Source organism: Miniopterus schreibersii, assembly GCF_964146895.1.
Source record: "Miniopterus schreibersii genome assembly, chromosome: 2".
NCBI classification, from domain to species: Eukaryota; Metazoa; Chordata; class Mammalia; order Chiroptera; family Miniopteridae; genus Miniopterus; species Miniopterus schreibersii.
In genome coordinates, this window is record NC_138102.1 from 174,288,036 (window position 1) to 174,313,706 (window position 25,671).

Consider the following 25,671-nt stretch of genomic DNA (forward strand, 5'->3'; position numbering starts at 1 on the left):
GAGTGAGCAACTCACAAATAAGGTCAAGGCAATTGTTTCTTTGGTTATTTCAAACCTAATGGTTGCCTTCTTTACGCAAAAATACCAGAAAAATACAGTAACTTTTATTAATTTAAATTTCCTTAATTTAAATCTCTATTAATTGGATTTCTAATCTAATGTGGAAGAAAATTTCATGTCTCTTGCTTTAATAAAAGTTATGAGAAATGATTTTAGATTACTGTTATAGCACATCATTTACAAAAGCACAAGTAAAAATCTTATTGAAGTGCAAAAAAGAGTAAATGAACAAATAAACATTTTTACTGTTAAAATGTGTTTTATTTTGGGAGGGGGTGCAAATGTTTTTTCTTTTTTTAGCTTTTATTTTTCAATGACAGTTTCCATGCAATATTATTTTGCATTAGCATCATTTACACTAACCAAGATATGGAAGCAACCCGAGTGCCCATCAATAGATGACTGGATAAAGAAGATGTGGTACATGTACAATGGAATATCCCTCAGCCATAAACAGAATAAAGTCTTACCATTTGCAACAACATGGATGGACCTAGAGTGCATTATGTTAATATATTTTAAAATGATTTGAAGGAGATCCCTATTAAGATACTAAGTATAAAAAGAGATATTACGAGAGAGAGTGAAGAGCTAAGGCTTCACATTGTCCCCAAGAAAAGACGCTGTCTTTTCAGTGTATGTGCCTTGATGGGAGCCCTGTGCAGGTAGCCACGACACCACCTGCGAGGCACACAGGCCTGGAGTGCAGGGGTCCGTGCTGGCTTTGGGCTGCAGAGTAAGCAAACCCCTGGGGCGGTGTTCCCGGGTCCACAGCATTCCTAGGAAAGAGAATTGTCTCCCCGATGGAAATATCTTTTTATCCTGCAAAATGGGCGAGCAGGTCATGTTCTGTGGGGGGAGAGCAGGATCTGCCTTGGGTGCTCTTCTGAGGACCCAGTCTCTGTGTTCAGCAGTGGGAGGTGATTAGCCGCGAAGAGCTGTTCACACTCCATATTTAGGATGCTAATGTGAGTCCATTTATAGCCACTAGCAACCTGCTACTTCCCTGCCACCAGCCACCAGGCAGGGCAGCAAAGCCATTGGGGTCCCACTTGCCCCAGCCCCAGGTGGGGACTTTGGGCCAATATGAATTTTCCCTTAACTTTTGTGCTCTAAATTTGTGTTGTCCTAGAAAAAAAGAAATTAGTTACGGAGGATCCATCCCTGGGACATGGCCCCATTTGTTCAGCAAGTGTTTTGCTTTCTCCAAGAGAAGCAGTTACGTCAGCCCTAACCCTGAGGAGTGTCATTCAAGACAGGCAGCGTGGCTCAGTCCACCAGGCGTGAGCTCTGAAGCCAGGGAGACCCAGTTTGAACCCTAACTCGGTCAGATATTAGCTGGAATATCTTAGGAAAATTATTCATCCTTTCTGGGCCAAAGGATCCTCATCATGAAAGTGGGAATGCTTCCTATTTTCATCAGCAAAGCAAATGATCCGCTTGATTCTTACGGGGATTTAGAGAAGCTGTAAGGTGCCTAACACTGTGCCTGGCACACTCAATAAATAGTGGCTATTATTGGCTGAACAGTAGTAGTTTTCTACTTGTAGGGTGACTCCAAAGCATCTCATAGATCCATAGAATCTGAGTTGGAAGGGGCCAAAAGACCCAGCTACTTAAACACCCCACCTCATGCCCGTGTCAAAGGAACTCTGCACAGCCAAGTGAGCAGTATGTAGGGCTCCTTCGGAGATTTCCAGCTGGCTGAAATCTAGACACATAATAAGAGTTCGCATTTACTGAGAGTTCATTCTGTGCCGGGCATTGCATTAAGAACTTTATAAGCAGAAAGTTAACTCTCAGTGAATCTTCAATACAATCTGTGCTGTAAGTCCTACTGTTGCCCCCATTTTACAGATCATGAAACTGTTCATCAAAAGGGTAGCCCGTGAGTGGACTCTGAACTTGACCCCGGCAGCCTGACCTCAGAGCTCCCATTCCTAACCCTTCTACCGTGCTGCCTCGATATTTGGCTGAAAGACGCTGTAAAACGAAGTCACAGGCTCCACAGGTCAGGATGGCTGTTTGGATGGAACTGATGAGCTAATCAGCAAAGCGAATGATGCGCTTGATTTGGGCATGCTGCATCCATCAGGGATGTGTCTTACAAGCCAGAGGTGCTCAACCCTGGTGGAATATTAAAGTTGCTTAGGGAGCTTTTCAAAAAGTACCCATGCCTCGACCTCACTGAAAATTTTTCTAATTGTTCTGGAGTGGAGTCTGGGTGTCGAGATTTTTTAAAAATCTCCCCACATAGTTTTCATGTGCAGCCAGTGTTGAGAACCAAGGGGATAGAGACTCTCTTTGCCCTCGATGGTGCCACTTAGTCAGAGAGCTTCTTGAAGTCCTTTAGGGACTGGGTTTGTTTATCTTGACATTTAGCTCAGAATTAATTAGCTGATCGTAGTCCATTAGGCAATACTACATTGTGTAAACTCTGACTTAGAATACCACTTTGCATAGAAATATGAGACTTTCCAAGGAGAACATTTTTCTCAATTACTAAATGTAGTCAAGTTTTCTTTGGAAAATGGCAACATCCAAATCTTTTCCTACTAATCATGTATTACAAAAAAAAAAAAAATTGCCTTGAAACATTGCAGGGCAGCCAATGCGATTCAGTAAATTACACCGCAGAGCCGGCTCCGGCCTCGTTGGCTTTGTCAAGGGAACAGCCACTTCCCCCTGCATCCCTCATGGGGATGGATTTCTTCACTTTTCCCTGAAAGCTCAGGACATCCCCCTTTCCCTGAATCCCTCATCAAGCGGTGGCCGCTCAGCCTTTTGTCATTTTCTTGTGCAGCTCCCTTGAGGATGGATTTTACTGACAAATAAGAGATGTCTGCAACTTTGGGTCATTTATCTTTGAAAAAGAAACAGAACACTTTTATTTTGAACAAGGAAACGCAGAGTGAATCTCCTTAGACACCTATCCAGCCTTCCCTTCCTCTCCTACCAACGCGATCTTGCGTGGGCATCGTTCCCCTCCCCGTGTGGCCCAGGTGCGACAAGACCCCCTGGAGCGCACTAATCCATTTGCTCCGCCAAGTGCATTTATTTTTCCCCACTCTGACCTCGGGCCTGGGCGTCTGCCCTGCTGCGGGGGGTACACGGATGGCGTTAACGACTCCCTGGCCCAGTGTTTTTCAGTGAGTGGTAGAAAAGTGAGGCCGAGGCATTTATTTTGCTAGCTCCCCTGTTGCTCAGCAGTTGGGGTTGACCGCATCTCTCTGGGATGGACAGAGATGGCCGTGGGCAGCCCTCTCCATCTGATTCTCTGTGCACATGTGTTAGGAGAAGCTCCCCATCCTCTAGGTGAGGAGTGTTGATAGTGGCCCTTTGCTGTTGCCACCCCTGGACTGCACCCTGCCTTGGTGAGTTGCCCAAATTTGCCCACAGCTTTATAGTCACTTTATTAAATTCTCTTCATTTAACTGGTTTTAATATGTCATCTACTTCTTGTTGGGACCCTAAGACGGCACGTGACTCACATCCCCAGTTTTAGGAGCTGGATCCTGATTAAACTAGTCACAATCTTGCACTTGCCAACCATCAGTTCAGACACCCAGGGTGAAGGCAATCTGCATGGTATTTCCTTAAGCCGTGTTTTTGATCCAGAGATGGGCACCTGGCTTAAGATGACCTATTAGGTGGAGGATATCTTAAGCAAATTGGGCCGCTATAACATAATACTACAGACTGGGTGGCTTGTAAGCAACAGTGATGGAGGCTGGGAAGGTCAAGGTCAAGGCATCAGCATGGTCGAGTTCTGGGATAGCCCAGTTTCTAGACCCAAGTACTTCCCAAAGCTCCTAATACTATCACCTTTGAAGGTGAGGGTTTCAACATGTGAATTTTAGGGGGACACAGCATTCAGACTATAGCAAAAGGGCAACACCTGGCTTCAGCTCCTGCCAGGGGCCATCCCGTGAGCTTGAGGAAAAGGAAGTCACTGTGAAGACAAAGTCAGCACATGCATGGGGCACAGCCCGGAGTAATGGCCCTGGAGCCCTGAATATGACATCTATGGACTTACTATAATGGGCAATAATAAATCTCTTTATAGGTTAGCTAGTTTTAGTGAAGTTTTTCTGTGGGTTTATTTTGGGTGGGGTTTTTTTTTTTTTTTTGGTAATTTTCTGCTGAAAGTACCATAACTAATATAATTTTATCAGTATGTCTTTTATTTGTGTAGCAACCAGACAGTTTAAAGCATTTTGAATGCATTTGATTTTCTCAACAGCCAAGTGAATGATTATAACAATAGTAATAGCTAAGGTAGTAAGTAATAATACTAGCTATGTGCCAGGCACTACTGAAAGTACTTTATCTGTAAATATTAACCTGGTTAATCATCACAACAACTCTATTAAGTAAGTACTATTATTCCTATTATGGTTAGTATTAGATGTCAAACAGAAGGCACAGAGAAATCAGAAACATCAGGCCACCCAGCTGGTAAGTGGCAAAGCTGGAATTATCCATTCCAGGATCCATGTTCTTTATCACTATATTCTACCACACTGTGGATTGGGGAGGGCAGGTTTTCTTAGGCCCATGTTTCAAATGGGGCAACTATGGTTCAGAGAGCAAGTTTGGAGGAAACTCAAGATCTAGTGCTATTTCCACCAGGCTGCATTTCCCTCCCAGTGAGCTTTCCATCCTAATACTTTATGGAGTAGTCAGTGCAAATGAGAACTCTCCCCACCTCTCCAGATTGCCCTGGAAGTGGAACTGGAGCTACGTGTGAGAAGAGACTCCCTTTAGGGGCCACTAAATACACTGCAGCCTATAGATTATACACAGAGCATCCAAACTTCCATCTCATACACCTAAAAGAAATTTATAAAACGATATACCCCTCATATACTTGTAAGTTGTAATATAAAAATTCTTATCACATGTTGCAAAGAATATATTTTCTGGTGTACTAAAATATTGACATTTAAAATAAAACTGTAGCTCATTCTTCCACAGGTATCCAATGAAAGCTGAATTTCATTCCAACTTGAGAGGCACCATTATCCACTCAAAATCTGTGAATAAGCATCTAGCTAATAGTCAAAATTTTATGGTTTTTTTTCTTAAATCCTATTTCCATTCCGTATTGCACACAGAATTGTATCCCAATGCAATATATTTTATTCCTAAAAGCATTTTATTTATCTTTGCAATAAAAATATGAATGTAAATTAAAAATAAGTCTGGTTTTTAAAAATTTCCTGTGACCATAAGCCCTTAAAGGTTAAAATGTTTCTGTGGATTTAGTAAAATGTACAAATATTATTAGTACACCATTTACAAGTTATTAACCGAAAGAGTTCATGCTAATTGCAAGTGCATTTATGAATTAGTTAGATGGGGATGTTTTTTACCTCTATGAGTTCATATAGAGTTTACTTACTGCTAGAATGAGTCAGAAACCAGCATTTATTCTATTTGTGTGTTTTAAAATTTTTTTTATAGTGGAAGGTGCTGAGAAGCCTTATTGACGTAAGGTTGGGCTCGATGTCGGGACCCTCAGAGCAGTGCTATTGAAAGGTGACATCGGCCATCTCAGATGGTGTGATGCGGGCCCCCAGCACTGACACACAGGGTACCTGGCTCTCGGCCCTGTAAACCCCAGGCCTTGTCACCACGGGGTCAAGGTGGCACTTGTCCATTCTGTCTTTTCTCCGCTCAGTCAACATTCCTTCAAAGTCTGCGGAGCGAGGCAATTGGCAGAGTCGTGTCTTCTGGTCTCTGCCCCGCTCCTGACTGTTGCTCCGTAGAAGGACAGGCGCTGGGCCTTGAGCACCCCTCGGGGCGGCGGTCCCGGGGGGGGGGGGGGGGGGTGCTGTCCTCGGTGCTGAGGAGCCCGCTGGGGGGTGGTGCGGGTGGTCCGGGCCATTCTCCCTCATCTCCAGCCTCGAGCGCCCCTTTAGGAGCCACGTCGCGGTCATAAGGCCGCTACTTTGTCATCCCAGGCTGCCCTCTGCGCTGGGAAATAAATTCCTCCCCCAAGGGGGGCTCTGCAGGGAGCCCCTTGCCACCCGGCTTCCCCAGGACATCCTGGGGACGGAGGCTTGGGCAGCTCTCCTTCCTCACCGCGCCTCAGGCCATTTGGGTTGCGCAGGGGACAGGGAGCTCCTGGGCTCGGCAGCTTCAGGGCCCGCGGCCACCAGGAGTCTGGACAGCCGAGGAGCTTGCAAACCTCCCCAGGCTGGCAGCTGCCCTTTGCGAGTAACGCCGTTTCCAGGCTAAGCCTTTACTTCTGGGGGTGCCAGTGGGGGGAGGCCCTCTAGGGAACAGCTTGAAAATGTTCCTTCCCCAGACACAGAAAGTGGAGACTTAAGGGAGGGGCCAGCCACTGTGTCCCTTCACTGACTGGGTCCTGGGCTCAATCCTAACTCATCCAGTGGCCTCCTAGGGGTCAAAGGAAAGGGGTGTGTGTGGGTGGGGGGGGACTCCATTGGCAAGAGGAAGCTTTGGTCACATTTTTTTCTCTTTCCTTTGCAAAGTCCATTTTTATAGGCTTTCTTATTTTTGTCTCCTCTGTGATTTTTTGCAATTTTTAGTCAAGTCGCTCATTACTTTCTGACCATTTCAGCCCCACTGTGGTTAACAAAGAAGTGTCATTTATGCATTTTCTCTTTATCAGTTAACAAACCTTTATCAAGCACTCCCATGTGCCAGTTATTATTGAAGCTGCGTCAATACAAACTACCTAGGCACAATCTGGTCCAAGCTGGGTGCAAGGGATAAGTTTCTTTTAAAAATCATAACTTAAACTAAGATACAAACTCATCAGTGGGTTTTAAAAGAGTAAATTGCAACTTTAGTTGTTTCTCAACTTTTTCTTACAAGGTGACATAATTGGCAAGTGGCAGAACTGACCACCAGAAGTCAGTTTTCTCAAACCTAATGTCCCCAGTAGATTTGGCTGGGCATAAAAAAAAAAATCACCTGGAGTACTTAAAAATGCAGGTCCCTGTGCCCCATCCTCAGATATCCCAGCTGGGTAGAGCTGGGATGGTGCCCAGGATCAACTGTGGGTGATGACACCGCTGGTCTGAAGATCACACTTAAAGAAATGCTACAAAAATCCTTGAAGATTTAACTATTTCCAAAATAAAATGGTGAAGTTGTGTGAGAATTATTTCAAAGCACAGTTTTAAGACATTGCTATCGCCCCCGCTCTTTCTCACGTATCCAGTGTTCACATAAAACGCACAACCAATGAAACCGAAGTCTGTTGAGCATCCATCCAGACGTGACTCAGATGATCACCATGAGCCCCTGCAATGGGCTGGACAGCAGACTGTGGCCATTCTTTCATGTCACAAGATTAGCCAACTAACATACTTCTAAGGCAATGAGAGTAATATTTCATTCCAAGAAACATTTGAAAATGCAAAATTTTGTAACCACTCAAGATTTTCCTAATTAAAAATCTCACTTGCTATTTAATAATGTATTTTCTTGTTCATTCAATGAATATTTACTGAATATCTACCAGCCAGGCTTTCAGTTAACATCTAATGAATCTTAAGTGTTTTTAAAATGTCTCCCAAAACAAACTTTAGAATTACCGGAACATGACACTGCAAGTTGTAGGAGTCCGGTGGGGATTTCTATTCTCTCCCACAGCAGTGTTTATGGTCACAATAAAACATACGGAAATGTCTTGATATTATACTATGAACTTTAATGGTTACAACTATTTCAATAAGGTCCTGAATTAAAGAAAATCTTCATAGGGAACACAACAAAGCAGTTAGAATCATAGTTTACTGAAATAGAAAATGGCCTTTGTAGGCTAAGACTGATATTAAATCCAAAAATTCAATTCTAACCCCAGGCTTGCGTTTTACATTGAGCGATACATACTCCTTTCGGCATTCTCTATGGTAAATATGAAGCTTGAACGAAGCAGGTTACAAGTTGATTAACTTTGATGAAATGTGACATTCATTTTAACGCAATTGAGAGTATGTGATTATCACCTCTAAATCAAAGATGACCCCCAAAGATCCACCATCATGCTCCTGGGCACATATTAGTATGCTGTCACTTAAGATTATTTAGATTTATTTGTTGATCTCCCTTCTTGTTCAAAAAATGATTTAAGGCTGTCATTTCAAATTAAGGTTTGATTTTCAGACTTTTCTCAGATAAAATAAAAGAAGTAGTTGGATTTCCATCAACAGATTCTCAGTTGACAGACCCGGTTCTGTCCAGGGCTTCACTTTATTTTCTGGAGGGCACTGCAAAGGATTCCAACTTCACCTACAAACACAAAACAAAACAGATGAGCCACTCATACTCTGAACAAACACCCTTCACGTGTCCACGGTGGGAAATGGAGGGGATGCATGGAGATGCCAGGCACCACCCCAGCCCTCACGGCGCTCACGGCTCAGCTGCGGTGATAGAATCTGGGCAGTCACGCCTTAGGTCCTTACGAGTCTTAAGAAGCGCTAGAGCTATTAATGTAATTAGCTTCCTCTTTCCATAGGCTCTTTCTCAGGAAAGGAGTGGTCAGTTTTCTCCCCCAGGGAAGTCACCAGCCATTCTGTTTCTCCTTTATGTGACCGTCCATTGGTGCTTGCAAGGAGCCAAGCCATTGAACCTAAAAGTGTGCTTCGTACCAACCTCCTTTGTCAGAATCACCTGGGACCTTATTACAAGTACAAACTCCCAGCCACACCACAGACTTAATGAATTTAGTTTGGGGCTAAATGACTATTCATTTTTAACTATCACCCCAGTGATAGCATGCGCAGTCTAGACAGATAACTCAGCCTCGACCACGCACTAAGGTATGGGGGAGCCACTCCCACTCATGCCATGGTCTTACCGGGGGATGCCCTTCTCCTTAATTCAGTATCTAATACATTTTTTACTGTTTCTACTGTGAAGGTAAGAAAACACAACCCTCTATTTCTGGGAAAGAGAGTGACCTGAAAAGCTATGTTACTCACTGTTGATGGAGTCTGCCAAAATCGTAAGTTGCTGGGTGCTGTCCAGGACCTCGATCCTTTGGGTGTATGGGTCATAGCGAACTGAGAAGGGCCGTGGGATCGTAGCAGCAAAGTTCCTGAAACCAAGGCCACAGGTCTGAGTGAAGGCGCCATTTGGGGAAAAGGTAATTCTGAAAGGGTTCTCCATGGCTTTTCACCTGGCTGTTAGCAGCACCGAAAACTCACTAGAACAAGGGGATTGGAAGGCAGCTGAGAAGTGACGTGGAATTTTTAGCAAGGTCCTCTTGGGAACCCTTTGCTGTTTGTATGTCTATGTGAATATACAAACTCAGGTATGCACATATTTATTTGGCCACCTACCTCCAAAAGGACAGAGGCAGCTTACAGTAAAAGCCCAGGTTACAATAGGCCCAAAATCTCATTAAATAAAATAAAATTAAAAGAGTAAATAGAATCCAGCTAAAGAATGTTATAGAAAAAAATAAGCATATCCGGACAATAAGCTGTGAAACAGGGTGTCACGAAGGAAAACTTCCCAACAGAAGGTGGGAAGGGGCAAGGGTGGGAGGCTCTATCTGCTGCACACTGTTGCTGTGAGCACTGGAGTCCACCTCCTGGCCAACCACCCACAAATCAGTGGCACCAGACCAAGTCGGGAGGTCCCAAGAGTTGCTGACCAGCCCCAGTTGCCACCTCACCTCACTTTCTCCTTGGCATCGTTAAAACTCTCAGCCACATAGTACAGGGGCTGGAACTCCGTGATCGTGTACTCCTGGATGGCTGTCTTCTCCAGGTCCAGGGGCAGGAGCATCGGTTTGTCCGACAAGCAGTACTGCAAACACCAAGCGGAAAATTTTCACAGTTAAGTCAGGGCCAGTGGTCCCTGCTGCATCCCACAGGCCATCTGTGCACCTTCGCCTATCTCACCCGGATTCCTTCCACACCCCAGCCAAATGCAGTAAGCTAAATTATTTCGCATCGATGATATTCCACCCTTTGTAGCTCACCTAAAACCTACAGTCAAGATAGAAAGGAGAAATTAACGTCAACCATTTTCAAGTAAGGGGATCAACAGGTGATATGGGAGCCAAGCGCAGTCCCTGAGTGTTTGCACACACCTGTATGCACAGTTCAGCCTTGGAACCAGGAGGGCCCTCTGTCCCAGGGACCTGTGAACTTACAGTTCAATGTCTAACACCCACACTCATGATCAGATCAGAGCTGCTCAGGTACCAATCCCTTAAGGCTAGTCCCCTGGGTTGACTCACAAAATGGATGTAAATGAGGTTTCCATAGCACCAAGAAAAAAAGAATGTTCAGATGTTTCCACCACTTTCAAATCCATCGTTGGTTCCTGTTAGGGTCATACCTGTAATTCGCCGAAGGACGACAGGAGCCCAGCGCCATATGCCTTTATGGAGTCCCCTTGCTTGCAGAGCCCGAACTCCACAGTAAACCAGTAGATCTGGAATGGAAAGTCAAGTTGAGAGCACACGCCACGGAAGGTGAAGGCAGCAGATGCCCCAGGATCGAGGACAGGCCTGCCCAGGTGACAGCTTATGCAGGTCTGTTCTCTCAATCAGCATGACATGGGGTCGCCTCTCTGTCCCCTGGGTCTCACCCTAACCAATCACCTGCTGAACCAAGAGTTGGCTGAATGCAAGATGTGACAGGAAGCAGTGATAGTGGGGGAGAGTATTGAGGCAGCTCCAAAAGTATGCCCCTCAAAATTCCTCCCTCTCAGACAAGAACTCCTCTCCCACTTTGCTTTCTCCCTCATGGAATCAACTAGAGTGAGATGTTCCCTTTATGTTGGTTGAACTTACCAGGTAGTCCCATCAGGCTCAGCAGTGGGAGGCAGGGGACTGGGTGGTGACAGAATCAATGAAGGGTCATCCCCTCATCTGTGCTAAACTTGGGGTTTCTGAATTACCCCCCGTTAATCACTGCTTCCGCACACACACTTTATGCCCAAGAAATCTCAAGGGCAATTTTTACGGCCTATTGATGTTTTCAAGGCACTCTGCTTAGAATCACATGTAAACATCTGCATGCAGCTGATTTCAAAATCCAACCATAAGGAGAAATGCAAATGTAAAACTTCGCTTGTGCAAATGTAACCCAGAGCATTCTGATTTGCTCGCCAAGTGACCTGGCTTTCAGGGGACGACCGAAGCTTCAAAGACCAGAGGGCTATAGCCCATAACGCTCTCACTGCCCACCAGGGAAAGAGGGAACTTACCGTGGCGAGTTTCTCAATATACTCATCAGGTGCACCCAAAGAGGCGAGGCCAATTTCCTGCAATTGTGGAGGAACAGTCATTGGCACAACTGGTGTCTGCCTATCTGCAACCCTTATCCTCAGTTTCAACCTTGTACTTGACCACAGGAAGGTGATGGCTGGCTAGAGGCCTTCAGAAGAACCCAGAGAGACCCTGAGTGTTCTGTCAGGTCTTCCCTAACCACACGTCACAGAGTCACAGATCTCGAGAGTGGGGGAAACCGTTCCCTAGCAGTTGGTCCTTTGCACTCATTTTACAGATGAGAAAACTGTGGCACAGAAAATGGAGATGACCTCAAGGTTACACAGTACTTTGTGTCTAAAGCGTCATCTCAATTCCAGCTCAGTGTTTCTTCTCCCACGGCAGGAGTGGGACATTCCCGCAGTGTGAAGTGAGACTGAATCCTATACCCTGAAGAAACCACAGAAGTGCTGGACATCCGTCCAGGTATATATAGTTGGAGAGTCTGAAATGTCATGGACCACCTCTCATCACAGCTCTAACTGCAAAATTTCTCTAGTGGCCTCTTTGTCTCTGGTACAGCATTTGCTTCGGCCTGCCTTGTATCAGCGTGTGCATGTTTGCATGTTTGCATGTATGCCCATACGCACGTCTTCCCTGCAGTATGCATTCATTAACTGCAAAAACACTGAGTGCAGCTGGAGGCATACAAAATTGATAAACAACCTTTATCTCATGGTGTTTACATTTAAGTGGGTAGAAACAGACAATAAATAATAAGATTATACATGAGAATGTTAGAAGGTTGTAAGTTCTTTAGGAGGAAAGGAAAAAAAGAGAGGGTTGAGGGGGATTTAGAGTGCCAGGAGTGGGGGAGGTGTCAGGAGTAATTTTAATTAGCGTCCCAGGGTAAGCACTGTTGAGATGACACTTGAGCAAACGCTTGATGAAAGTGAGGTTGTTGGCCCTTCTGACATCTGAGGGAAGGGCACTGCATAGGCCAAGTGTACGGCCAGTGCAAAGCTCTCTAAGGAGGGGAATTTCAGGTGGTTCAAGGCGCAGAGAGGAACCAGTGTGGGTGAGGGGATACCACCTGCCACCCCCGCCCCCAGAGTAAGAGAGTGGGGGGAGTGGCAGGTGATATCAAAGAGAAATCTGGAGCCCAATCAAGTGGGACCTTTTTAGCTATTTAGGGCTTAAGATTGTCCTCTCAGTGAAATGGGGAGCTAAAGTGGCAAGATCTGATTTATGTCATCAAAGACTCACTCTGGTGGCTCTGTGAGAACAGACTGTAGGGGGTCAAGGGTAGAGACAGGGAGACCAGCCAGGAGGCTACTGCAGTCACCAAGGTGAGAAATGCTAGCGGCTGAGACCAGGTTGGCAGCAGTGACTGCGATGGGCAATCATCAGATTCTACACATATTTTGAAGGTAAAACTCTTAGAATTTTCTAAAAAATTGGATGTAGGTATGTAAGAGAGAAAGGAGTCAATGATGTCCCAAGTGCTTTTGGTTTGAGAAACTGGAAGGATGGAGTTGATATGAACTATATAGGGAGGAATGTGGGAGGAGAAGGTTTGAACAGGAAAACCAGGAATTCGGACCTGGACAGGATGAATAAAGATACCTATTAGACCTCCAAGGGCGGATATAGACTAGGCGGTCGGATATGTAAGTGTAGGTTTCAGGATTCAAGTCTGCGGTGGAGGTATAAATGTGTTCATCATCAGGATAGAGATGGTATTTAAAGCCATGAAATTGGGTGATATCACCAAGGAATTAATGAAGATAGAAGAACTAAGAACTGGGCCATGATGAAGCAAGAGGTTACACGGTCTTCATCTCTTTATTCCTGCCTGGGCCAAACCCAGAGCCTGGCCCAGATTACATGCTGAGAAAATGCTGTCTAGTTAGAATGAACCAAATTTAGATTCTGGCTTAGCCTGGCTCTACTCTCCTGCCCCTTCCCCATCTCTGTTCCAGACATGCCCAGTCCTAAGTCTACCAGAAGCCATTGATAAATCCAAGATCAGAACGGTGCCCTCTTCTAGTAGTCACCATTCTTTGTGAGTCCACAGCCTGCCTAGAACAGGGGACTCAAGATTTCCCTGTGTTCCGTCCCCACCCCATCTTTTACTCTAGAGGAAAGCAAGTCCTGCTTTAGATCAAAAAGGAATGTGCTCAGGGAAGCTTCAGAATGGTTCTCTGCCTTGGGACTGTCTTGGTCAAAGTTGAAACCACGTGACCCTCATGGCCCACAGCTCCTGTCTCTTGACTCAGGTAACTGTCCACTCCCTGTGGGGCTCCCCAAAATGGAAATGGCTGAAGGAGGATTGTTACTTAGCCTCTGATTGGGCAGAAGAGCTTCTGATGGTGAGAACAAAAAGTTCTATTCTCTGAGAAGAAAACTAATTTATCTTTGGCCATAGTAACAAATCCCAGTTTTAAAGCTTCCCAAACAATCAATGACATCCTGGCAGCAAGAACTACACTTCTGAAAGTCAGCACGTCAGCAGTAACTTCAGCCCAGTGGTAATGCTTCCCAGTTAAGGTTCAGCTCATCCTTAAACACCCCCACCTCTAAAAGTCCAACAATCTCTGAGTCCACAATTCCCAAAACCCTACATAAAAGCAACAGATTTCTTCGTTTGGAGAAGGCTGTGTCTTCCAAGTACAGTTCTCCCTTACTTAGCAAGCAATTAATTCAGCTTTTTTGTTTGTTTATTTGTTTTGGATATTAAGTGGTAGCATCTTCATTCAACAGTAGAAATATTTATTTCTTCCAGCTGCTTATAAAATTCACACACAATCCCATTACTCTGAGATTCATACTTGGTCCAGCATTTGCTCATGGGTCATCCTATTTTTTTTTTTTCTTTTCTTTTTATGTGGCAGGATTGCTTTTTATTGATCTATATCTGTAGAGACTGAGGCACAGGGTGCCCTGGCAAGGCAGCTTTTCTCAGGTCACACAGCTGATTTGTGGCATGGTGGGGCCTATGCGAGTATGGTCGTTCAACAATCTTATGATCCCATCTACCCAACCATGGCTCTAGGCTCTCTCTCTCGGAGCCTAGAGAGCATTAGTAGGATTCTTTCACTGATCCCAAAAACATTTTTTGAATGTGGTCACCACTGTGATAGATGAATCAAGATCTGACCTGTTGTTTTGCTGATAGTGGTAAGACGTTTGGCTTATTATTTTTTGCTAACTCTGAGTAGAGCTATTGGCATTGGATTCTTGGTAAATGTCATCTTACTTAATGAAAGCATATACCAAATGACTACTTGACTTCTACATGGGAATCAGGGAGGTTTTCGTGGATGAAAAGGCTATTAAACCAAACCTGGAAGGACAAGTAAGATTAGCAAAGTCAACAATATAATTCAGAGGATGAGGGATTCACCAATCCCATGCTGTGATCTCTAGAATGGGAATTTATCCATCTCCATGGGACCACACACCCATCTCAGGTGGGAGTGCAGAACTGTACCTTCCAGAAGACATGAGGGTGCCTCCATGCGATCAATCTATTTGAACAATCCAGGTCTCACCCCTGTAGCTAGAAGGCTAAAGAGCTTCATTCCTCACCTGGGAAAACTGGGCAAAGCTGCGATCTGAAAACAAGGGCACGTGTCCCAACAGCTCATGGCAGATGTCACTGAAAGACAGAAAGCACAGAGCTTGGAGGTGAAGAAGGGTTACAAGGCAAGCCAGACTCAGTCTTTCTAGAGGAGTAATGGGGGGGGAGTAATTCATTCAGCCTTATGACCTCACTTCCAAGAATTAGTGGTGTGCAAACCTTAGAATCAGATGAGGCAGGGCACAAGGGAAGGAGACGAAGAGGAAAGAAAAGAAGGGGACAGGGCAGGGCACAGCAGGAGGGAGTCAGGTGTGCGCCCAGTGGGCTGCAGAAGAGCCAATGTTCCCGTGGGCATCCTCCCACACCCCTGAGTGAGCTGTGGATCACGAACACTGCATATCCCAAGTCTTTACCTTGGCATTGACATTCCTCGGCAGATACAATGTGCTCAGTTATACCCCACGGGAAATTAAAAAAAAATTTTTTTTTTAATATTACCATTCCTCTCTTATTCTAGAGTGGGCAGCGGTCAGTCAGGGAAGAAAACTTACATTGATTTAACACGTTATGTGCCAGGCCCATTAGGAAGAGGTCTTATCTGATTTATAGCAATGAACTTTGTAGGCATTTGGGGTGTCTTGCTGACTTTATATAAATTGCTTAAATTGTCTAAGACGGTAGCTAAATGCAAAAGTAAGCGGCATAGCAGCCAGCCTCTCTCTGCCTCCAGTCAAAACACAATCTAGGCAAAGAAAGCTCAGAAGCATCTAGGTGTGTATTCAGGAGGTGCGTGGATAGCCTGCCAGCTCCTTTTCCTGCTCCCATTTGGCATTTGAATGTGACCTCGCATTCCCATGGCCACGGGAGGTCCGAATCTCTGGCTCACAAGATACCCCAATCTCCAATCAGCGGTCTGTTTGAACAGAGAAGGTCCCCGTAAGAGATGAGTTTTTCTCTCAGCATCAAACAACCCAGGCCACTTGTTCTGCGAGCCGGTCCACAAGGCACTCAGACCTCGTTCCTGGGTCAGGGAGAGGGGCAGGCGCCGTGGCGGGCCCTGGGGGCGGCAGGCGATACTCACGGTTCGGGTGTGTACATGGGCTTGGACCCGTGTCGGATGTACTGGGTGCAGTGGAAGACTCGGAAGGCCAGGCCGCCCAGGAAGTCCCGAGAGGAGAGCAGGCCGGCCACGGGCCGGAGGCGGAAACCGGTGCAGCCTGGAAGCGAGGGGAGGGGGCGGCTCAGCGGGGCCGGGGCCGGGCACCGCTGGCCGGGAGGGGGGCTGACGCCGGGCAGAGCTGGCCTCAAATACCTGCCCGGCACTTTCTAGTTGGGTGATGTGAGCCGAGCAAGTTCCCTCATCCGCAACATGTGGATGAATATTTCTTAGGGTCACTCTGAGAATCAAAAGAGCTAGTAAAGTACTTTCACAGAGCTTCGCATTTTGGAAACATCCAACAAATTTAGCTTCCATTTTTGTTTGTTAAATTGCAACCGCGGAAATTTTCACTGCACTTCCCAGGAAGGGAAAGGACGTTAGGAGCCCCGGCTGCTCCATCGCACCTCACACCGTCCGCCCCGAGGAGCAGTGGCTCCTCCGGCTGGAGCCATGCCATGGACTACCCGCCGTGCCAAGGAATGGGCAAGGAGTCCGCCTAATCTAGGACGAAGGAACAGGGATCCATGGTGGCTGCACATCTCTACCACCTTCCCTCGGCTGCTTTTATCATCATAAAGCTGCCGTTTGTTCCCATCTCTCTGGTTCCTCCATTTGTCTCAATTTGTTTCAGCCTCAGGAAGGTAAGGACCGTGAGCACGGTGATAACAGCTAATGCTATTATCAGAGGCTGCTCTAAGCACGTACAGGCCAACTACTGCTCAGGGTAACCCTACGAGGTACATGCTTCTTCTCTCCCCGTTTCACAGATGGGGAAGCTGAACCCCACAGATGTTCAAGTTCCTGTCCAAGGTCACAGCTACAGACAGCCTGGCTTCAGGGGCTGTTCTCTTAATTGCCACTTATAACTCCCCAGTGGCTAGCATTACAGTTTTATTATTATTATTACGACTATTGGCCACGGCAACATGGGTAATCAGCTAAAGAATGTCCTTAGGACCCTTTATCCTTCCACGTAGGTTTTCTGGAGCTTCAGGGTGAAGTTCACTCCGCTTGAGCACTCCTTCCCCTATTTATCTGAGAAGCAAAGACTCTCTAAATGAGAGAAGCCCAAAAGGTCCTATAGCCCCCCCCCCCCCAATCAGTCCCAGCTGCCACTTCCCTTCTGGCCACACAGTTTCCCTGGCTCCCTGCCCCAGGGCTGACCATACCATCTCCACATAGCTCAGAGGCATGGAAAGTTCATTTTTATAAACCTGCGTGGTCTGTCTTCCCACTTTCCCTCATTCTACCTGGCACATAGTAGGTGTTTACTCTGGGTTAGTTGATTGTTATAACTTGGTTTTGCTGAATGAACAACACCTGGCAGAGAAAACACTTATCTCCCTGGAAGTGACGTGAGAGGCCAGTCACCCCGATGATGCAGTTCCCCACTGAGGTACTCAGAGGCCAAGTTCGCCCAAATGCCCTGAGCACCTACTGTATATGCATCCCTATGCTGGGTGCTTTCACACCCAACATCTCATTTCATTCTCATAACTGCCCTGTGAGAAAGGCTGAAAGGCCGGCTCAGAGTCCATGGGTCAGGTGACAAAAGTGAGGCAGGTTTGCCCAACCAGAGAAAGTCAAAGCAAAATTCACACCGGATGGGTGTATAGACGTAGCGCTCGGGGCTCTTAGCACTGCCCACAACTAACACATTTCTTACGCAAGGCACACTGCAGCCATCTCATGACAGAGCAGGGTTACAAAGAGCACAGTGACTGGGCAACCTGGGCTTTGAGTGTGGAAAAAACAAAAAACGTTTCAGGGGCATCGAAAAGGCAAAATCCATGCCTGGTGCCTTTAGATGGGGGGTGGCGATGAGCGCGGATTTACCGTGGAGGCTGGAAGGGGGGGAGAGCTGAGCAGCGACACGGCCTTTTTCCTGGGAGCGTCACCCCGCGAGCACTGCCACCCGCAGTCACACGGGCCTCCATTCGCTGCCCCCCCGCCCCTTTACCTCTGGCCCCGACGTGACTTACTCTGCAGGAACTGGGAGACCTCCTCCAGCTGGGGAATGTTGTCCTCGCGGAAGCCACAGTACTTCTCCAGAAGCGGGAAGATGTGGTTGTGCTCGTAGCAAGCGTGGGTTTTATACAAGGACTTCAGAGTCCTGAACACCGTGCCCCAGGTCTTCTTTTCTTCCTCCGTGTACTCCACTCGCGGGATGGGCTGCCCACTGGAACACACACATGAGGTGTTTGCCTCGGGCCCGGTGAAGGAGCGTTAGCAGAGGGACATGGGTCCAGACTCTGTGAGCTGCCACCACCCGGACTCCCGCGGTTTTCACAAGTTGTTTGAAAGGGGAAAATTCCACTTCTTGATGTAGGAAATAGTCAACTGATTTGGTTAAGCAGCAACGCAAGGTCTCACCTCATCAGCTGTACCAAGGATCTGCTGTCACAGGGGGAAACCACTAGGCCTTTCTGCTCTCTCATCTGCCTAATTGTTTAGGGAAGGTGGAAATCCACTTACCTTGGGGCCAGGGAGGGAAAGTAAATGTGTAAAGTAGTAGGTAGAGGCAATAGGAGGGTGGGGTTGAGACAACTGAAGAGTGCATCCTCTTTTGAAACAAAAGCATCGAATTTCAGGTACAGTTCTGTATTATGTGAACTAAAGCAATGATTTGTGGGCTAGAGAGGATTGGACATGTGCACCATGAGTTGGAGACCCTAGTGTAGTGGGATGTACTTGCTAGAATTGATATTTCGGCCCCTGGGAAGTTATAAAAGTGTTTAAACACATGCGAGGTATCAGATCTGCTTACTTGGTGTCTTCCACTATGACATAACAGAACTGCAGGGAGCTTGGTAAAGTACATATGTTGGACTTGCCCCGTAGATCCTGAATCTGTGGGGGTGGGGAGAGCCCAGGCATCTAGATTCCAATAAGCTCCCAGGCAACATGATATAATAGTTTCAGAGTCCTTAGGTTGAAAGGTGCTTTGGAAAACTATCTAAGAATGAGCTGTGTTCTGAACAGTGAAATAAAAGCCAAGAAAGCCTGACTTTGAAGACCAGTGACTGTTCTGTGGGCTGCAGGCCTGTTTCCTAACAGGATATTCAGCATCTGGGACCAGGAGAGACTGTTTATCTCAGAATCATGGCTTATAGTCATCTGGCTCCAAACTAGGTCACTCCTGCCTTTTCAGAACTGCAGCTCATCCAAGGTCAGGAAAGCAAAGTCACTGCGATGGTCTGTAGGAAGTTGGGCAGGGATCAGGGGGAAGAGACAGAGTTTTGCTTAAGTATTAAAAGCAAGACAAGCTCAGAAGGTCCTGTGATGCCAGCAGGGACTGGAAAGGGGCATCAGGTAAACCCCTGCCTAAGGATGCACCATTAGACAGGCTTTGGAAACAAAGAGAGTTGGGTTCAACTTTTGGCTGTGCCAGGTCATAGCCGGATGGCCTTGGGCAAGTTAGTAAACCTCTCTGCGCCTAGCCTGTGTCACTCTTACATGGGCTAACTATTCGGAGATACGCTTTCTCAACCGATCAATATGCTGGGATTCTATGGTTCATGGTGCATAAGTTTGATCCCCATGTGGAGCAATTATTGGGAAGAAGCTAGAGACCCCAGTGTGGGGGCTGTTGGCATGGAGGCTGGTGGAAGATGAAGAAAAGGGCCAAAGTTGAGTCCTGGAAGATGTTACTGTTTCTGGCGTGGGGGGGAATTGGCCAGAAGAGACCGAGAAGGAACCACAGAAAGGAAAGAGAGGAACCGGCATAGAGTGAAATCTATGGAGAAATGCAGTCTGCTGACTCTGATTGTCCCCAGACACCCAGGGAAGTGACTGAGAATGACTTTGGAGTTAAACAAGTCTGAGTTCAAAACCAGAGCATGCCGCCTACTGGTATATGACTTTGCCAAGTTACTTAACTGTTTTAAGCTGTAGTTTTCCCACTGGGAAAATGGGGAGTTACTATTAAGACAAAATGAAATAATGTACACAGACATTTAGCGAATTCCCAGATATAGCAGGGAGCTAATCCAGGTAAATGTGATCTATTATTATTGATCAGCTGAAGAAGGGCTCTTATCTATACCTGATTTGACGGTGCCCACCCACCTGACCATGCTGGGGCAAAGGTAAGAACAGGAGAGAGAGGTCGCCATGGTCTGTGATTCCTGCCGCCACAAGCCAAAACCCATGTGTGCTAGGCCAAGGTCAGCATGGTTCTGGATCCTTCCGTTACAAGGAGTCATTCAGAGGAGGAAGTTTTCCCATTTGGAAGGTGACTTTGTCCCCAGTGTGCAGAGCCCTGCCATCTCCTTTACCTCCCTCTATCCTATCCAGGTGTTAAAGAACCGCTGCTCGGTGGTCCGGTCCGCTGCTAGGTTTCTCCCTGTGTTCACCTTTCCTCACGCCCTCAACTCGGGAATGGAGCTCAGCCCCCAGACACTAAGCTTCCCATGGGGCCCCTCTGAGGTTCCTGAGGACTCAAAATAGCACCCAGCTCTCTTGCAAATAACTCATGTAATATCTGCATATTCCTTTGGCTAAAAGAAAGCAGAGGAGGAGCATGGCATCCCAGACCGGGAAAAAGGCTCCTGAGAAAACTGCCCCGCAGCGGGGTCAGGCGGATGGAAGAAGGCGGGAGGCCGGCGCGGGCCCTCCGAGATGCCTCATTTCAGCACAGCGGCCGGCCCCTGCCTGTAAATGATTCTCTCCCCTCCTTCCACGGCCAGTGTGGAGAATACCAGAGGCTCTTCTGTTCAGCACCGAGGCCGGTCATAATGATTTCAGACGTCACTGCCTAATTACACAGCACAGCCTGGGAGGGAGCTGGGCCCCAGCAGCGGGGAATTTTGTTTTGTCTAGCGGCATTTTTTAACAGGTGTTATTAAAGGGACACACACACACACACACACATGCACACACACACGCACGGTAGGACTCTCCATGCTGGTATTTTCCAACCTTGGGAAGGGAGAGGCAGGCTAGGGGAGGCCCCCCCCCCCCCCCCCCCAGCAATCGGCCCAGACTTACTGGCGGTAGTTGTAGGCTATGTCAGCAAAGTACTTGCGTCTTGCACGGTACACGGGGTCTTTAAAACCCTAGGAGAAAGGAGGCCCTTGTTATCTCGAGGCTTTGGAGGGGGGTGGGAGGACTAGGCCTGGCACATCCATGCACGCTTTGGATGGGAGCCCTTGAGCTCGGACAGTGCACCGCTCCTTCCCTTGATTGTACCCTGAAAATAAAGTCTCCGTTAAACCAAGGGTAGGCTCTCCCACCAATATGATGAGGGACACCATTAGCAACACCTTCAATTCAGTGTGAGCCCCTGTGCCGTGGGATCCGAAAGTGCAAACAGTGTGCAGGTTTTAAAGAAATCTGATCCATAGCATTTCTAACTTGTAAACTTGCTACGTTAGGCCAAGCCAGTAGGGTGGACATCTAAATGGAAGATATACAACACCCACTAAATGACTGACTGATGGAAAGTGTCTGGCACTGCCTCCTAACTTCTTGCTAGACAAACAGTACACGCTTACTGCCACTGCAATTTTTTAAAATACCATTTATTGAGTGCCTATTATGTGCCAGTCTGTGTGTGCTAGAAACGTATTTTATTTATAACTCTCACAACAAATTTGTAAGGTAGACTATTTTGGAGAGCTATCTGCACCCCATGTTAATTGCAGTATCATTCACAACAACCAAGACATGGGAACAACCTAAGGAAGGTTCATGATAGGTGAATGAATAATATTCCATTGTTTATATGTATTTATTCAGCCATAAAACAGAAGAGAAAACCTTCTGACAATATGGATGGTCTTTGATCGTATTATGCTAAGTGAAATAAGTCAGAGAGTGAAAACAAATACTGTATGATCTCACTTATGTGTATATGTTTTGAGAAATAGAGAAATCCAAATGTTTCACACTGGAAAAATAAAATTACCATACATTTTTTCATTCAAAACCTAAATTCCAGATAAGTTAAGTAATTATTAGTTTAGAAAATATTCTATGACATGATCATTGCAAAGTATAACTCCTGTTTTCCCTAGAGCACTGCATGGTTTTGAATCATTTATTGCAGGTAGAAAAGCTCAGGGATCTGAAAAGTTAAAACTACCATTGGGTCTGTATCTTCTGGGAGATGATAATTTGCTTTGAGATGATGTGATAAGAAAACTAGGGCCAGCCGGGCGTGGTTCAGCAGTTGAGCATCAACTGAGGATCCAGGAGGTCACAGTTCGATTCCCGGTCAGGGCACATGCCCGGGCTGTGGGCTCGATCCCCAGTCGGGGGGCGCGCAGGAGGCAGCCGATCAGTGACTCTCATCACTGAGGTTTCAACTCTCTCTCTCCTTCTCCCTTCATCTCTCTGAAATCAATAAAGATTTTTTTTTTTTTTTAAAGAAACAAAGAAAAAAAACTGGGCACCACGATTTGATTTCCAAGCAGGACTAACATACCTTTTTATGAACCCATCTTTTGGGCTAAATGAAGAACACATCTCCATACTGAGAACTCAAAGTATAAATTTCATGGTTGTCAATCGTTACAGCTTGACTGTGACAGGCACCCTCACCCCCCAGTGTTATTTAACAGTCAGTAGTAAATGGCTTAAACAGGCCCTAAGTATGAAGTGTAGACTTTTGCACTTACAAGGTGTCTTGGGGAACATCTATTTCTATATTTTGAACTAGGTCTGAGAAAGGTGAAGCTCAGGGTGCCCAAGAACTCTCAACTGCAGAACCAGGACCTCCACTCGGGTTCTCTGGTCCTGCCCAGGCTGGTGAGTGGAGGTTTCAGGGTTGAAACCCAGAGAGACAAGAGAAGAATTCCCTTCAACTGTGGATCTCCACCTCATCAGGCCGCCTCCAGAAATGGGGGGCCCATGACGATTTCTCTTTACCTTCAATCTGTGATGTACTTTGTCTAGGTAGCTTAAATATTTTTCCATCAGTGATAAAAAGCTTACAATAAAATTGTGTATCCGGTAGGTGTCAAGCATGTCAGAGGGAATATGTAAATATATAAATGAATGAAATGATGGAAGAAATACACCAAAGCCCAACAAATGTGATGAAAATGAGAAACAGTAACTGTTTTATTCTCACGCGCTATTTATGTTTTTGAAGTTTTCCACTGTGTGTGGGTTTTTTATAGCTAGAAAAAAGAAGAACAATAGTAAAATTCCATCTCAAGTCATTATGGAAAGTGGCAGCAGATTCATCCATTGAGATACATCAACACGCACATGTACACAGATTCTGTCCATGGGGTGGTTTCTAACCATGGTCTGTTCAGCTCAAAGGCACTGAAAGTTCATCATTAGCCTGCAAGGGGCCCCCAGCAACTGGGCTGCATGGGCTTCGGGCTTTTGCTCTCTCCCTTCCCAGTGAAAGGAGCCGCACCCTTGAAGGCCGCCTCTCAGGGAGCTGGCCTCGCATCCTTAGGGCTGCCGGGGGACCACGGGCCTCCGCGCCTCGTGGAATTCGCCCTGAATGAAGCTCCGGCTGGCGATGACTGATCGCGCCGTCTCGATTTAGACTAATAGCACAGTGTCAGAGCTCTGCGGGTAATTTACTTATAATCACCCTGTCTCAATTAGGCTAATAGCAGCAATTTTGGCTGCGCTGCGTGTAACCAAGTATGTTTTGACAGGAAAATATATTGCTGCTAAAGAAGGGATGGGGGGGGGGAGGAGAGGTGGAAGAAAGTAGAGAGGGTGCCACAGGATGCAAAGCCTACACAGGACCACTCGCCTTGCCCTCAGACTTGCTGTGGCCTGAGGGTGTTGAAGCGTGTGATTTTGCTTATGAGAGGCTCTGGGGGGGAGGGGAGCTACGTGGAAGAGCCTCCCGAGAATCCTAGACGGAAGTTTTTATGTTATCATTTCTTGACCTCATGGCTAAGGTTAAGCCTCAGAAATGCCATCTGTAGTCAGGCAGGTTGGAACTAATACAAAATACCATTGAATGTCAACTGTAATTGAAAAATAATATTAAAAAAATAGAATGACTAAAGGGGAATTTTAACCTAAAAGAAAGGCAGGCAGGCTGGGTTAGATTATTAACCCGTTCGATCACGAGGAGCACGGCCTGGGGTGGGTCAGTTCTCCTCTCGCAGCCCTAGTTTCTTCAGCGGTGCACGGGACGGTCAGTGCAGGCCCCTCCCAGTGCTGGGCGGACAAGATCAAGTAAACTTCTGAGTACAAGGAGACGCTCAGACAGTGATGCATTTGTGCGCAACGGCGGGAAAACCCAAAGCTGAGAAATTTGGTTCAGAACCTAAAAAGAATACACTCTAGAGTGGTCGCTCAGCCCCATCGCCCGTCCTTGGGCTTCTTAAACAGCATCCACAGAACTCTTACCTCGCTATTTACATTTTAGGCAGTAATGAGAGGCTTTTTGCATCCTGTGGATCCCACAGCAACTGGAGGGAGGAGGAAGGCACACAGGAGACAAGAGGTGCAAAGCGGGTTTTTTAAGTATCTACCATTGCCATCCTGTAGACACGGGCCAAAGAGACAGAGGCAGAGCTGCCCATGCCCACTGCGCTTGCTCACTCCGTGCTGTTAGCCATGGTCACCACCCATGATGCCAAGAAGCCCGTTCTAGAAAGGATTTGGATATCTGGCTGCCCAGGCCAGTGACCCGGGAGTTACTGTTTTACTTCTCTCCTCCCCTCTTCCTTCACATCCAATAATCAATTTTTGACCATTTTCCCTTTCAAATACCTTGAGTCTGTCCTTTACGGGTTTATTCTCGCTGTTAAGCTCAGTTCAGGCCTCCACCATTCCTGCCGGGACCCTGTAACTACTTCCTCTGTCTCCTCTCCAAAACCACCGCCCTTCACTTGGGCGCACGAAGACCCACAAAATGCAAAGCTGGAGGGGTCACTCCCCTCCTTGAAAACTTTCTCATCGCTTTTAGGGTACCATCCAAAATCCTTAAGATAGTCCACAAGACTTTATGTGAGCTTGTCCTGCCTACATTTCCAACTCCATGCTGAACTATAGTTGCCCACAAATTATGTCTCCAAATTAATCCAGATTGGTCTTATTTTAATTCTTTAAATGCACCACGCTTTCCCCCCCATATTGCAGCCCTCACAGGCCTGTTCCCTCTGGTTGGATTACTATTCCTCACTTTCTCGGACCAATAAGCTACTACTCAGTCTTTCTATCTTGGTTTGAATCACACTTTTAAAGTCCTTCCTTGCTTTTCCAGTTTATTGGTTTTCCTCTACAATAAACCCCCTCGGCAACCTGGGTGTTTTTCCTTTCATATAATCATCATACTTGTTAATAATTATTAAATTCAAGAATGTGTTTGTCTTACTTATCACTGGATTTTCTGTGCCTGGCATACTCGGCACACTCCGAAGAGCTATTAAAAAAATTATGCAAACCTTAAGCAAAACAAATGTCACAGGGTGCCTTTTCAAATCCTATCAGATCGCTATTTAACAAGCTCACTGTGTGCTCCAGGGGCACGTACGTTTGTTTGATGTGCAATTTGCTACGTAGTAAGGCCCCAACTCTTCAAAGTTGGATGCTGACTTACAGAAGAGGGATAAGTTGCCAAATATTTATTTTATGGTCCAGGCACAAATGATTTCGGTCCAGCAGAAAGGAGAACACTCACAGTTATGACTTTATTGCCTTCTGGGGCCTTGGTGATTTGTGTGGCCATCTTTGTGA

The 25,671-nt window shown here is 46.4% G+C and overlaps 1 protein-coding gene across 1 annotated transcript in view; it reads right to left on the reverse strand.

Moving 5' to 3' along the window:
- Positions 1 to 7,724: 7,724 nt before the first annotated feature.
- PAH (phenylalanine hydroxylase) overlaps positions 7,725 to 25,671 on the reverse strand; it is a 54,787-nt gene continuing 36,840 nt past the window's right edge. The window contains exons 5-13 of the mRNA XM_081130340.1: positions 20,998 to 21,065; positions 17,991 to 18,187; positions 15,931 to 16,066; positions 14,858 to 14,927; positions 11,266 to 11,322; positions 10,393 to 10,488; positions 9,722 to 9,855; positions 9,024 to 9,139; positions 7,725 to 8,328 (exon numbers count right to left, since the gene is read on the reverse strand). Coding sequence (XP_080986466.1) covers positions 8,285 to 8,328; positions 9,024 to 9,139; positions 9,722 to 9,855; positions 10,393 to 10,488; positions 11,266 to 11,322; positions 14,858 to 14,927; positions 15,931 to 16,066; positions 17,991 to 18,187; positions 20,998 to 21,065 — 918 coding nt within the window. The 3' untranslated portion in view covers positions 7,725 to 8,284. The remainder of the gene's footprint in view (positions 8,329 to 9,023; positions 9,140 to 9,721; positions 9,856 to 10,392; positions 10,489 to 11,265; positions 11,323 to 14,857; positions 14,928 to 15,930; positions 16,067 to 17,990; positions 18,188 to 20,997; positions 21,066 to 25,671) is intronic.